The 15366-nt window shown below is 39.3% G+C and overlaps 1 protein-coding gene across 2 annotated transcripts in view; it reads right to left on the minus strand.

Moving 5' to 3' along the window:
- LOC107091968 (long-chain-fatty-acid--CoA ligase ACSBG2-like) overlaps positions 1–10435 on the minus strand; it is a 30056-nt gene extending 19621 nt beyond the window's left edge. The window contains exon 1 of one of the 2 annotated variants that reach the window (XM_015386223.1): positions 10346–10435. Coding sequence is in view for 1 of the 2 variants with exons in the window: in XM_015386221.1 (XP_015241707.1) it covers positions 3550–3556 (7 nt within the window). In the remaining variant the exon portion in view is untranslated. Of the gene's footprint in view, positions 1–3549; positions 3737–10345 lie in introns of those variants that run through there. The other variant, XM_015386221.1, reaches the window with a different exon arrangement.
- Positions 10436–15366: the final 4931 nt, after the last annotated feature.

Genomic DNA, 15366 nt, shown 5'->3' on the forward strand with positions numbered 1-15366 from the left:
ATGCCAACAATGATTTTTAATGTAAACTTCCTACTAGGGCTGTCTGATTTTGCACCAAAATATATTAATTTTCCTTTGCACCAACCACAAGCATCTACGTTTCTGACATGTTGAGTGGAAACCTGCTTACTTCTAGTTGTTTTGCATGGATTTGCAGGCTACCTGTAACTACCTTTCCTAAGTTAGTGTCTTACTCTCGTTAAAAAGAACCTAACCAGAAATATTGAGCTTTAAATCTGCCATATTTCAAATGCAATTCATAGTTTAGCCCTACTTCCAACACCAACCACAACTTTATCATGAGGAGCATATGGACCTATAAAGTGGAAGAACACAGCTCCAGATGTATCTAACAGCTATCCTTTACTCTCTAATCAGAGGTTAAAGTTTTAACATAGTTTGAAAACTGAACACAGAAGTTAAAGAAGAGTCTCAGGTACTTTTAGTTTTGTTTTACATCATGACCGGACGGACATCCCCCTCCAGTTCCCCTATCACATCTTTGACCTGTTTACTTTAACCCATACTAGCAGCTTCCTCTGCTTGTTGTGGCAGGAGCCTATCATGGCTCGCCTGTCAGGAACAATTAGGCTTGGCTAATCGGACAGAAAAAAGGCTCCAGAGAGGTCAGAGAGAGCAGGGGCAAACATATTTTGAAGCGAGCTTTAGAGGTTGACACGAATTTGTTCAAACTAAACCTCCAGTAACCAACCACAACAGGTTGAACTCATTTTTAACACTAAAATGCATCCAAATCGGTGGCGAACGTAACGTCGCAGGGTGGCTGACGCCCTTAGTGGGGCGGCCACATAGCACAGAGGAGGCTCAGGGTTGAGGAGGTTTGTTCAGTCAGGGTGCTGAGACATGAGGGGGGTGGGGGGGTACTGAGACCTCAACCCCTCCTCATGCCTTTAGTTTCTGGCTTTGTTTTGGTTTTGGGCGGGACAGGGATCTCATCAGGCATGGGTCGGTATGACATTATAACAGGACAACAGCCTTGAGTAGGAAAATCCTTGATGTTAGTGGTATCAATGTTTGAGTATAGATTTGAACAAAAAACATCAACTATGATCTGTTTCTTTACTGATTTAAAGTTAGGTAAGAGATTAGAGGGTTTTTTTTGGTAATGTTACACATTAGCAGTTATAATAATGCTGTCTACAACCTATATTAGATTAATTTCTTTTCAATGAACTTAAGAAATCTGCTCTAACATTGGTATCAGCTAATGTTGGTCATTTTGAAAGCGCTAACCTTCGGTCTGTCTGGATAAACCTAAAAAGCCCGTGTCTAGATCTAATGTGAATTATTCTTCTACATCTTTCTCTGATGTTTGGGGGCAAATACTGATTTAAATATAAGACTCAGAATTGGCCTTAAATGTACGATGCCTTTCTAAAGCTTAAACACCTGTGGTGATCTTTGAATTGTAATAAAAAAAGAAAGAAAGAAATTAATAAATGAAAACTATTTTTCTAGGTAGAGCAGGAAACATTTTCCTGAAGGTCAGTAGAGAAAGCCTTTCTTGGCCACATGTATTAACCTTTAACCTGAGACTTCTCAGAAACACTTTTTAAACATTCAGTCTTCTTGTGACAACGCCTGCAGTCGATATATGAAACCTGATGAACCTGAAATATAGTTCAGCTAATTTGCCTTCTTGAACTAAATCCACAAGTTACAGGCATTTTATTTATCTGACTGCAAGCCGGTTCCAAAAACAACTTTCAGACTAAAGAAACACTAACAGATACAACAAATTGGCTGAAAAAAAAAGAGATTGAAATTGGTCAAGGAGGAGGACGACACCACTAGCTGGACTGCAGGAATTCCCAACCTGCTCCTCTCTACATCCACACCTGACCAAACGCCCCAAATTTAAAAAAAACGACATTTCTTATCATCACCTTAAGTCGAAAAATACATCCAAATAGATAAAAGGGCGATTCAGGGAAAGGGAAACATTTTGAAAAGGGCTAAACGAACTGCAGAGGAAAATCTTTAGATGTTATATGAGAGATATGGAAAACGTATGAGATGCCAAGCTAGTTAATGTCTCAAAATTAAGGTTTAGGGTGCTGACTGACTTCTACTGAAGAAGACGTAATACTGATATTTAGTTTCATTAGGATCCAAACAGGTAGTTGCATCTTTTTTTTGCTATAGTTCTAATAAATTTGTTTTTTAATTTCATCTTTAGTGGATCTGTGCCATTTCTGTGTAAGACAACTAAATATTTACAACCTATTTGCTTTCTTTTGCACTTCTTTCTCTCTTAAAACACCATTTCTAATCATCAGCCACCATCATATGAACTCGTCATTCAACATCTTTCTACCTTCTTAAGATTCCACTCATCACTAAGTATTTAAACACCCACAGCTACTCTTGGCAGAAAAAAAAAACACCTTTAAGCATCAACAAAAGCTCACCGAGGAGACAATGGTTGAAGCTGTAAGGCAATCTCAAATGTCATGCTTTCTGGTGGAAAAGATGGATTTCCCCAGTATTCAAGTATTTAAATCAATCTTATCATGTCTGAAACCTTTAATTTTTGCACATATTCAACTAATGCAATGAGTAAACTGTAAACGGTACTTTTTATGTCTTTTTTGTGCAGGATGATGAGCATGATTTGGTATTAATATCACAAGCACGTAAAAAAAATGTGGCTTGTTGAGGCTGGAAAATTCACTGCTAAGAATGAATCACTCAGGCCTGCACACGCTGACACGGCTGCAGAAACACTGCAGTCATGCAGATGGGAGAGAGGATTATGACGATGGAGTACAGTCGAGCTTTGCAACAGCTGCTCTGTTCAGGAAGGGAGAAAGCAGCAACAGTTGAGCGGGTAAACACACGTCTTATTCAGGGTGTCCTGTTAACAGAAGGAGATGAAATAAAATCCTAACAGAAACAGCCTTTGGCATGAACCACATGAGGGAATCTCACTAAACAGTATAATTTGATCAATGAATATCTGTTTCTTTTGGGTTGATCTGCAAACAAAGAAAAAAAATCCCCTCTGGACGTTTTTTTCTGTTTCCTTAAACAGGCTGAGGAATTTTAAGCTTTCAAAGCATAGGGCGATCTGAAGCCACTGCTGCTGACAGGGAGATCTGGGCGTGATCGTCTGCATCCTCATTTTTTGGAGATCAAGTTCCTGCCCTTAGTAAGATGGGGACCTCATTAAAAAATGAGCTGAAGCTTTTAAAAGACAAGAGTGAGATGGGAAATTTATACAGATCTGCAGGCTGGGTTACACCCATTCAGCATAGAGATGGAGCCAAGCTGTCCAAATACTCAGGTCCAGATCTAAGTTGAGCAAAACAGCCACAACCAAAGGAGAAATATAACACTTCTTTAAATATTATATACCTTTAGGAAAAATAAACCAGGGATAAAATCTTTAGACAATGGTTTTCCTCCTTCTTCAGACATTTAAAGGTGAAATCCACAACAACCTGGTCTGTTTTCTCAATGATCATTACCCAAAAATTAAAGCCCAGAGATCAAAATCAACATTTTGTTTTAAATTCAGCTACTCACGTTGCATTGTCAGATGATTATCTTCCCGGTTCCTATCCAACAGGTTTTCTCTAGGAATGTATTTTCCCTTTCTTCTAATGAAGCAGATGGATCACTAATCCTACAACCGACCAGGATGTCTACAGCAGCAGCATATCATTTATTTTCAAACAGGAGTAGCAGCCGGCCGGCTCTGCAGGTCCCTCCTCCATCCCATACCCCACCCAAGACAGGCTCACCAGCTTCTTCCAGGCAATCTCCCCACCCATTTCATCTTTACTCAGCCCCATTGGCTGAAAATGCTCACACCATGCACCACATAAGGTCATGCAAACCAAAAAAAAAAAGGGAGGGGGAAGTTGCAGGGAGGAAGCAGACACACATCTCCCTCTTTAGAGATGATGCTGAAACTGAGACCCATCCCCCACCAGAGAGAAACACGCCTTTTGCACACAGCAACATTCACAGGAGGGTTACTATCGGACAAGCATTTTGATGTCTGCTATATATACGCAGCATTTTCTTAAAACTGCTGAGAACAAACCTGATAGAGAAGTTAAATCTGAGCCCATTTCTATCTAACATCACCTAATTTGTTTTTCCCTATTTCAAAGGAAAACACTAAATGTTTTATTTAACCTAGTTGATAGGATGATGATGACTTTCCGACTCATGGAAATTAAAAGTGAATGGGACAGATTGGTTCTGTTTTAAACTGGTTCAGATCTGTGTAAACAACAAAGGCTACGTTTTTGCTGCGTTACTGCAGCCTGAAGTGAACCAAATCAGATTTTTTGCCCATACACAACCTGGATCTGATCTTTCCATGGCAGTCTAAACAACACAGATCCCATTTTTTTCCAATCTGACCCAGGCTACTTGGCTATGTGGTCCTGAATCCGATACGAATCTGATCTTTTCAAATGCAACCTGTGTCTGAACGGCCACGTCAGATTCATCCGACCTGAACGCTATTAATACCCAACAAAGGTCACTATTCTGGGTCTTGCTATGAAGAAGCAACAAGAAAAACAACAACCATGGCAGATGATGATGCAGAGAGAAGTATTTATGTTTAACTACGGTATCTTGAAAAGATTGTGTTTTTCTAGTTGGGAAAGATCACTAGATGCGCTCCAGCACTACATCCATGTTTACTTCCGTAAACATAGAGCACACTGGCCTGGGACATCATTTCGTCCTCTACTGCACATGCGGGACACTTGGGTTGTATGACTGCAGTTCCCACAGTAGATCACATACAAGTCGCATATATTTGGAAATGGGAATGGCAACGCAAAAAATTTCACAAGAAAATCGTAATTGAGCATCAAAGCCTGCAGTGTAAACGTAGCCAAAGTGACCTGGTTTGTCTCTAAAGGCCCCCTTAGATTAGGTTAAGATATACAAAGATTTCATTTGACCTGATAAATATGCTGATGACATTCATTTATTTAACTCATCGCATGAGTAGTTTGCTACGGTCACTGAGTCAGTGTGTCTAAAATAGTCTTCACCAGTTAATCCAAAAAGCAGCTAACAGAGCTTTGACCAACTGTAATGCACATTGTTCCTTAAATGACTGCATTGGTTCCTTGTTTGTTCAATGACTTATTTTAAAAATGTACTAAAGGTCTAAATGTGGCCCGTAACAGGAAGCGAGCTCAGCTGAATGGGATTACTCCAAGCCTAACCAGTTTAAACAATCCACAACAACAGCAATCTGGATCAGCAGTACTATGAACATGGTTATCAACTCAATCCAGTTTGATTCACAATCAACTGATTGTGAATCTGTGAATAACTCTGAAACATATAAAGAGGCAGGTTCAAGGTAGCAGACCAGTCACAATCATGAGCTCAGAAGGGAGAACGTCGTACTTATCAGGTAAGGAACTACAACTCGTCTTACAGAAATACAAAGAGAAAAGAAAAAGTGTCAATGAAAAGTCAAACATTCTGCAAAGGATTCCTGACTGCGTAGATGAGCAAGTTATACATCAGTGTCATTTAACACAGACTGCATCCCGATAACTGTACTGCATGGTAACTGTTTGGCCCTCGGGAATGAAGAGGACTTGTGAGCAGATAAAATTAGAAAACAAAAACATAATTTCATCTTGTCGTCATGATCTTGGTGCTGGTGCCTGGTCTGGTTACTCATTCCACTCACCTGCCTATCGCCACCCAGTTCTCATTACCGTTCATCTGATCCACCTGCTTCAGCCTCTATTTACCCAGCCTTCAACCATTCATAAGTGCCTGATTAATGGAGCCTTTGGTGAGATTTCTCTAGCGTTCCTGTGTGTTCTGATTGCCTGATCCTGACCTGTTCTGCCTCTGGACCTCTGAGCCTGCCTATCTGATCTATTTGTCTGACCTGTCTTCTGACTCTTGCCAGATTTCTGCCAGTGTACCGAACCAGGAACTGTCCCCCGACTCCGGTCTGGATTTCCCTTTGGCACCTCTTCGGCCCTCTGATCTCCTGGCTCTGACTTCAGAGCACGTCATCGACATGGCCTCGCCTTCTGGATTATCCTGCCTTCCTTCGTCTGCTCACTCCTGTCCTCCAACCTCCAAGACATCAGCTTCTGGGTCACTAACCTGTGTTCTCCTCCTGCAGAGGTTCCTGCCTTAGATCCTGATGCTGTTCTCTGCAGTTCCGTCTAAAATAAACTTTTGTTAAATCTAACTGTATTTCCGCCTCGAACTCTGGGTCCTTTAGTTCTGATCAATCCTGAAAGCTAAACTGCCCCAGAGAAGGTTTTGACGTTCAGAGTAGGTTACCATGGTGACTAGCCTCGCTAAGAATGAATCCTGCTTCCTGGTACTGGAAAGTCAGGGTTAAACCTGAAGTTGTCTCTCTAACCCAGTAATCCTGCTTCATGGTACATGCCTCAGGAATTAATCGCCTTGGTCTACAAATATTTCAAATTTGCATATCACATTTATAAATCTTGCAGGCCCCTCGGGTCTTTCTAGAACCAGAACTAAAGAAGGGGACTCTGTTTAGCTTCTATGCTCCTCGTCTCAGGAATCAGCTTATTAAAAACGTTGGGTCCCTTCAATCAACACTGGAAACATTATACTGCAGCATTCCCCCAAAAAACATCCTATAGATGTATTAGTAATGCTTCTTTTAACAATTCCTCTTCTCTCGTTGGTGTCTTATCTGTAGCAGTCTATTGGGAAAAGACAGGGAACACCCTGGACAGGTCGCCCGTCCCTAACAGAGACACTCAACCATGCACACACTCACACGGGGCACCTTTTAGAGTCACCAACCTACCTTATTTGGACTGTGGGAGGAAGCTAAGCTATGTGGAGGGCACCCACACATGGACAAGGAGAACATGCTAACTCCATGAAGTAAGACCCAGGAGGTTCTTGCTGCGAGGAATCAGTTCAAAAACTGACTCCAAAGTTCAGCCTTTCTGCTTTAATCATAATTATTTTACATTTACATGTATTCCAGGATCTGATTTTATTTTTGTTTTTCTTATTTTCCGTTAAAGTACATTAAATCATCTCATGTATGAACGATGCTCTACAAATAAATCTGGTTTGAATTGCAAATCCACTCATATCCTTTGTGACCATAAAAAAACACTCATTCATGTTCATTTCTCTAACAACGTCGCTTAGATTTTAAATAAACCCATTTAATGCCTGACTTCAAGACTTTAAGATCAGTTCTGTTCAGAAATAAACATCCACTGACCCCGTACTGCTAAGTGCAATGACCCAGAAAAGTGCCTTAACATGAACTTGTTTTCTGACCTGATTCTGGGCATCTGGAACAAAATCATGACTCTTACTGAAACTACGCAGCTTGACGAGCCAATCCTGCTCTACTTGTTTTGTTCTTTGTTTGTCAAGTCCTAATTGACAGAAAGAAAAAAACTAAACAAAAACCTTATCTTCACTTCTATATCCTAAATGTGATAAAACTCCCTTAATGTCTACAATTTCCCATTAGGGGCAAAGATGTAAAGATTTCCTCTAACCTCCTACTAGAAGCTTTTACATTCTAAAGCTGAGGAAGCAGAGTGCGTTCTTTTCAAAACAAAAAAAAAAAACATTTTGTCCTTATATAAAAATGCTGGAACATATTTGTCTTAATTTGAAAGAACTGATCTCAATCTTAGTTTCGACATGCTCACATGACCTCACTAATCTGTGTCCTCACTGCTCTGTTGAAAATTTCAGCCAATCACCAAGCGAATCATCACAACAGAGCCACCTCACCACAGCGTCATGCGACACCCAGAAGCCGGCTGATCCACGTGTGCCGCCCTGACATGCTGCAGGAGGAGCTGAGCACCAGTGCTTCCTACAGAGCGCCTCCCATCCTCATTTCTCTCAATCCACTTAATGACAGGACACATCTTGACAGCAAAGCAACCAAACCCCCGGCCGGCTGACTCATCAATAAATCATTTAGACTGTATTTTTAGATCTTTTTTAATTAGTATACATCTTTAGTTTTTGCTTTTATTTTGTTTAATGTATAAAAATGAACCTAGTTTTAGAAAAAGGTATCCTTTCACGTAAAAGCACATTTTTTTTAGAGCACTAGTGGTACTTGTTGCTCCTTTAACATGCTTTGAAGCTTCATTCTCACAGATCTGGCACCGAGCATAAAGGAAGTATGGTGTATTTTTACCACAGCTTTATTCTATTTTTGAAAAACTGATTCACCAATAATAACAGTTTAGATTTTCAGTAGGCCTTATTTAAGCATAAATACAGACAAGCAAAAGAAGGAACAGTATTTCACATTGGTGATAGTTTGCAATGAGAACCCAGCAGCTCAGTCTTACTGCAGCAGAGCCAAAGCAACCCAAGCAAACTCACTGCTTTCCAAGAGCGCTTGATATTTCATGAGGGATGCACCGATAACAATGTTTGGGCCAATAATAATATTGCTGTTAATAACCAATATTTACAAAAATTATTTAAATGTCAAATCATTCTGCCTTAAACATGTAAATAAATGTAATCTTTATCAGACATTGTCCAAAAAGTTAGAAAATTTCTATTTTTTTAAAAATACAGTTGTTTTTTTTTCCGTTATCTTATGCAGGCCAGTTAGTTATACGTCAGCTTGCACACCTGAATTTGGCCAATCATATATCAACGGTCATCAGTCAATCAGATTGTTTCAGTCATAGCATCTTGATTCATATGTCGCAGCTAATATACGCAACGGTTGTATTAAAAAATATGAATCATTTCCTTTACGGAGATGGACGTCTGTGTCTTCAGCAGGTGTAGAGCTAACAGAACTGGCAGCGTTGCGAGGCAAGGGCTCAAACATGTACGGCTGTAAGCCTTCTACACCAAACCAAGCTTCTGCCGCCCTTGCGTCCTCTTCCACAACATCTTCGTCCTCGCTTTCCTCCTCTCCAAAATGGAGAGTAAAGTTTTCTGCTGTTACACATTCACACACAGAGTCTGTGAATTTACTCTTTGGGTGTCAAATCCACTATAGGAGTTCAGAGTTGATAGAAAAAGAGTTATTTTTTCCATTTTAACACCTCCTGATTTATTACTGTATGTAACACTACTTTTTAACACTCAATTTTACCTACTAACATGTGACACCTCAGAGTTATTTTGTATAATATAACTCTATTAAGAGCTAAATTGACTCCATATTTTAACAAAGTCTACTATCACCATATTATTTAACACTTTTTAATTTTCTGTGAATGCGCTAATGAGTCGGGAAATGCATGCACTTCCATTTACTGACTGTCTCCGACTTCGACAAAATTAATTTTTAGGTTGCAGTATTATAATAGATTAACAAATATAATTTACATATCCTCTTCAATAATTGTATTTCTAATGTTAGGAGGTTTTTTTTTCAAATTGGATTTTTAAGAGTAAGAGTTGAATTTTAAATTTGAAGTGACTTTTATTTATTTTTAGTGACTCTCTGGGTCCTCCATAAACACATGACTGTTAATTAGTGTCTCTAAATGTCCCTCAGGTGTGGGTGTGTGCCTAGTTGTGTGTCTCGGTGATGGACTGGCAACCTGTCCAGAATGTTTCCTTCCTTTAACCTAAAGACTGCAGGAGATAAAGCCCCAAACCCCACAGACACCCTGAAGGACAATCAATAGAATCAGAAAAAAGTAGAATTTGTACAACATTCCTTAATAAAAGTGTATCTGTTTCTTTCAGTGAATCTGTTAAGTTAAATTACTTATAAGAGATGGGCTGCATATAGTGAGGAAGATTATCAGTCAGTAGAAAGAACCATTTTATATTGAACCAACAATTCTGGATCCTGCAGAAAACCCATTTAGCTCATCTGAGCTGCAGTCTTTTACTAAAAAATGTACATTAATACGGTACATTTTTATGTTTTTATCATAAAAAAACACCAGTTTTTATTATTATTTATGATTTCTTTTCAGTGGATGTAAAAGTAATTTCCTTCACTGTGTTTAAAGAAACATATTCACAAACTGCATTTTATAGCTGAGCCTTACAGTAACAGTAAGTTAAGCATAGATTCATAAGTGGAGGGATTCTACCTGAGGAAGAAACACCTGAGTTCAGAAAGGTTGGATATCTAATAAATGCTTTTAAAATGATTAGAAAACAAACCGAAATTATTTTATAAATCAGGTGAAGTAAAAACATCTACAGCAGAGAGTAATTAGCAGCCTTTAAACCTCTTATCTGCTGCTGTAAGTATCTACGGCCTCTATCCAGCTAACTTTACACGATATTATCTAAACTTGTCTTACAGGTTGATGTGAGGACGATGAAAACAATGGAAGGTGAGTTAATCACCACTTACCGTCAGAAGAAGCTCCTGAAACACGTCTGTCTCTGAGTTTGACAGCCAAGCAACTGAAAGGATTCCTGCTGCTTAGAGCAGGAGCCACAGCTCCAGAGCAACACTCCCACTTTAACTCACACAGGGAACTGATCTCCAATATAAATAAATACATTGTTAATAATAAATAACAATTTGTTAATAGGAAAGTATTTTTATTTCATTTTAAAGGTGCATTTAATCTTCAAGGTGGTGTCAGTACTAATATGTTAAAAATAAACAAGCAGTAGCAGATTTATTACATAGTTATGTGCTCTATGTGTCCTAAACTGTAGGAATTCCAGGATGCATTCTTTGTAAAGGTTTTAAAAGTTAAAATAACACAGGATCAGATTTGACTTTAAACATAACTGTTCAGTTTGTTCTGTAAATGCACATATATATATATATATATATATATATATATATATATATATATATATATATATATATATATATATATATATATATATATAAGTAATGTACTCCAATACGACATGTTTACCAGGTCATTATAAAGCGTTTGTAGGATTGTTGTACAGAGATTAGAATAATCTGTTTAGTTTTTTCGCAGAATAGGGATGTGCTGCCATCGTGTGGTAAAAGGATGTAATTACACGAGGAAAGTATGGGCCTATAGAATTTACAGTCTAACGATAAGATAAGGTGACGTGTTTTCATGATGACATTAATGATGACATTAATGAAACAGGTAGTTATAAGCAGTTATAAATGTGTGTATTATGAGACACTTTCTGATTATCAACGTTGTTTTGAGTCTTTCAGAAGACAATGTAAGAATATATTTGCGTATTTATTTAATCATTTCATAATGATGATGATGATGATGATGATTTAGGCTTATGGTCAGATGCACAAGGTGTTGATTTAAATGCAAGTTATTTAAACATAAAAAATTGCAGACAATGTTTTTGAAGGTTTTCCTGATTTGAGCTTTAAATAAAGAAACAAATATATAATGTATTTTAGAGATATAGATGTAAATCCTAAATGATCCTTCCTCTTAAAGAGAAAAATATGACATTTTCAAGTCATTTTTTTTTTATTTGTAGTATAATTAAGTGAGAAACCTTGAGGATGTCTTTTGGGGGAAAAAAAGTTTTGCATCTATTGTTAATGTGTCTTTACTGATATGGATATTTTATTTGCAAAAAAAAAAAAAAAAAAGCTGGTGCAAAGATTGTAAATCAACCATGCATTTCATTTTAAACAGGCCATGAAGTTGTCATGATCTGCCCCGATTGCTGACCTTAATTGTTAATTTTACTTACCAGCCCAACTCTGCCCGGTCTCTAATTACCACTCATCATATACACCTGCGCATGGTGCTTTATATACGGCTCAACCCAGCTATACGGGCCAGATCATTAGATGTTGTTTGTTCTGTTTTTGTTAGTTCGAGTTAGTCTAAGGTTCATGTTCCGTTACCCGGAGGCCATGGCCTGGCTCTTTCCTGCTGTGCTCTTTAGTTAGTTTAATGACCCATAGTCCTGGCTCCTTTGTGGAGTACAGTTTAAAGCTCTCCACTTATTCTGGTACCATGTCTAGTCTCTGTACCCCACTGCCTGTCTGCATCTGTGCATTTCTGTCTCAGCTCGTTGCTTGACCCATGGAACTCTGAACCTGCCTTCATGCTCTGTGGATTCCTGGAACCCTGGATCACTCTGTTTATGTTGGATCGGAACCCCTGACGGGGCTGTGGACTACTGGATTCCAAAACTGTCCTCTTTTTCCTGATGAGGATCGGATTCATGCCTGCTCACTGTGGTTTCTGCAACGGGGACACTCTGGGCGGCTCTGCGACACAGCTCGTTTGGCAGTCCATTGGCTAGATCTCGCCTTCCTTGGAGAGGATGGACTGAACTGTTAAACCTGAGTGTCAGTGATTAGACGGTGCCCCGCCTCCCCCCTGCAGCCACAATAGCCCACTTCTGTTCTGTTATGTGTTTTTGGTTGATGGGCGTTTTGGACCTTCCTACTGTCTGTCTGCTACCGGAGGGGGGTGGACTGTGCCGGACAACCCTTTGGTACTCCCAGTTTTAATTACACTTGAGAACAACACGCAACAACACAACATTTGAGCGGGCGTAGGGAAGATCCGGGTCTTTCTCACACCCCGGTTCTCCGGTTTCCAACCGCTTTGTCCAGGGTCTTGGCAGGGGCTTATGGCCTGTGTGGACTGCCGGTGCTGTCATTTCTGCTCTCCCCAAAGGGAGATGGGGGGAGGGGTGGCTGGGGTATAGAGAGGGAGGAAGTGGAATTGTTTATTTAGTGGGGGATGGAGACTCTGGTTGGGTAGCCTGTGCAGGACATGTTGGCCCCGTCCCCGGAGGGCTTTTATTGGGGGTTGTTTGGTCCGGGTTCGGGGTGGGGGGCTATGTCCGAAGCAGGAACTATATGGGTTAGTGTGGCGGTGACACCGCTCCACCTCCCCCAATCTGAATTTCAGGTTCATCTACTGGGTCATCCGGGACTGGCCACCTGCACCTCCGGGTCCTCGGCCCTGGGATTCTTGGATGTGAGTGTAATGTTTGAATGTGCGACCGTGTTTTATGTTTTTTTTCTTCACAGAAAATTGTTGAGAGTGGGAGAACTAGGTTGGGAAGGCATGATTGAGACTGTGTAAATATATATATGTATATATTTTACTTTACTTGTCAGGTTCGGATGTGAACTGCTCCCTCTCCCAATAACATCTCAAGTGTCCGCTAAGTGAGGAGCCCATTCCCCCCGTCCTGCCCCCCCTCCGCTGGCTGGCGCTTGGCTCACTCGCTTGGTGCAATGGTGGTGCTCAGTGTATGCCCGGGCAAGTACTGGCTTATTCCTCACGGCTGCTCCCCGGGGCCCGGTTGGTGGTCCGGGGCCTCGGGTTCCCCCAGCGCTCGCCCCGCTGCTCTGGAGGGGAGGGTCTTTGGCTCTTCACAACCACTATTGAGCATTTGTCCTTTGGATAAACTTTACATGCACAAGTTCACTCTCACAAACAACTACAGGTGCTTGGTTCCAGGTATTTAGAGATTCACTTCCATACAGAAAGCCCATATATCTACTACCACATTATACATGTCAGATTAAAGAATACTACTTATACTTCAGCGATAGTATCTAGGTATTACTTCATTGTATCTCTTATACTATATCCATTGGTAATGTTCTTTTTACATCTCTTTGCAGGTGATGAAGCAGACTCAAGATGTTTTATCGTTATCTCCCTTTTATCTCCTCTTTCTTTCATTTTTTTTTCTGTTTTTCCTTTCCTGTTCTACTTACATTGCAGTGTCCATATAATCCTTAATACTTAATGCATGAATTATAATAAAGCTATTTACATGAATAAATCATGCGGAACACTATGGCGATTGCCGTACTGCTCCACTTGTGAAAGCAAAATCTCTTGGGCTCTTTTTGGCATCAAGAAAATTATTCTTATTGCCACCTTGCCAGACAGGACACTGTTAAAAAAACAAACAATGATCTGGCACCGATAACTGGGCTGACCCATATATAAAGCAGAACATGCAGGTGGATGAGATGAGTGATAATTAGAGACCAGGAAGAGTTAGGCAGGTGAGGGACATGAACAATTAAGGTCAACTATCAGGGCAGATCATGGCAGAAGCAGGATGACTCAATTAAATTCTGTTTATTCATATAACACTAATTCAAAACACAGACAATTCAACCAGATCATCCAATCAGACTGCCAATAATCAATCAGCGTCATGCTGAAACAGTAATTTTCTTCAAAAGTTCTTTCCAAGTACTATGACTTTCTTTTATCTCCACTTAACACTAATAAACTACTTTTAGTTTTTTAATCACATATAATACCAATGTAATATACTTTTGCCCATTAAGGAATGACATATTTGACCTGACATATTCCCCTCAGAAATGGTTGTGACAGTATATGATTTACTCAACAGAAGTGATTATCCTCCTCAAAATTGCATCAGTCAAGTTATAAATAACAGCAGAAGTAGATTTTTGTGGTTGTAACAATTAGAAAAACTGTGGGAGTATAAATAATTTTGTAAACTACTGGAAAATTTCCCCTACATTTATTTTTCAGCACTAGTTTAGCTATTCTCTAGCAGAAACAGACATTCAAAGAATACATGCAGCAGAAAAAAACATGGTCTATTAAAAACTACAGTAACCCAAACCATTATACTGTGCAAATATCATGAGTAATGTCATCATAGCTACACAAATAAATACAATTATTTAGAACAAGTCTAGATCTTTTAACATTTGTACATAACTTGTAGTATAATGTTGTCAGTGCATTGGTAATATGGTTGAAATGCATTTTAAAACCAATAATGGTTTCTGCACCAGGGAAGCATTCTATTATTCTCATCCCTGGCCAGCATAAAACATATTTCCTGATAAAGTTTAACATGTAACATATTGAAATATTTACTGATGTGAATTTCAAGGACTCAGAAAAGAATAATGAACGATAATAATAAGTTTCATGAAGATGTCTCTGATTATCTGTGAAATATTTTAATCCAAACAGGTGATTTTCAATGAATTATGGTACTTTAATGTTAATTAATTGCAGTAAATGTATTCAAAAAGTAAAACGTGTATGTAAAAAACAGTGTGACACAAAAATTCTCGTTTTGTTTTTATGACTATGGCTGTAAAATAATTAAAAACAAAAAATTCAGCTTTTTGTAATGTTTTTATGTTCATTAAGGCTAAAAAGGGTCTTCAGCATGTGCCATTTTGTATGATACTATTCTAATATACTTAGATACTCATGTTACACCATTTATTGACCGTAATTAAATATATTTAACCTAATAAGAAATCTTCCGGCACATAATATTTCCAGTGACAACAGCGCCTCCTAGCGGACTAGTTTAAACTAACAGCCATGTTTAACCGGGCGGATCGCCTACTCATAGGCCCCTCCTTCGCAGAATGGGTATCTGACGTAGGCGTTCGAGGGTAGCAACAGTTGCCTTGAG

This window comes from Cyprinodon variegatus, unplaced genomic scaffold (genome assembly GCF_000732505.1).
Source record: "Cyprinodon variegatus isolate N-32 unplaced genomic scaffold, C_variegatus-1.0 Scaffold359, whole genome shotgun sequence".
Classification (NCBI taxonomy): domain Eukaryota; kingdom Metazoa; phylum Chordata; class Actinopteri; order Cyprinodontiformes; family Cyprinodontidae; genus Cyprinodon; species Cyprinodon variegatus.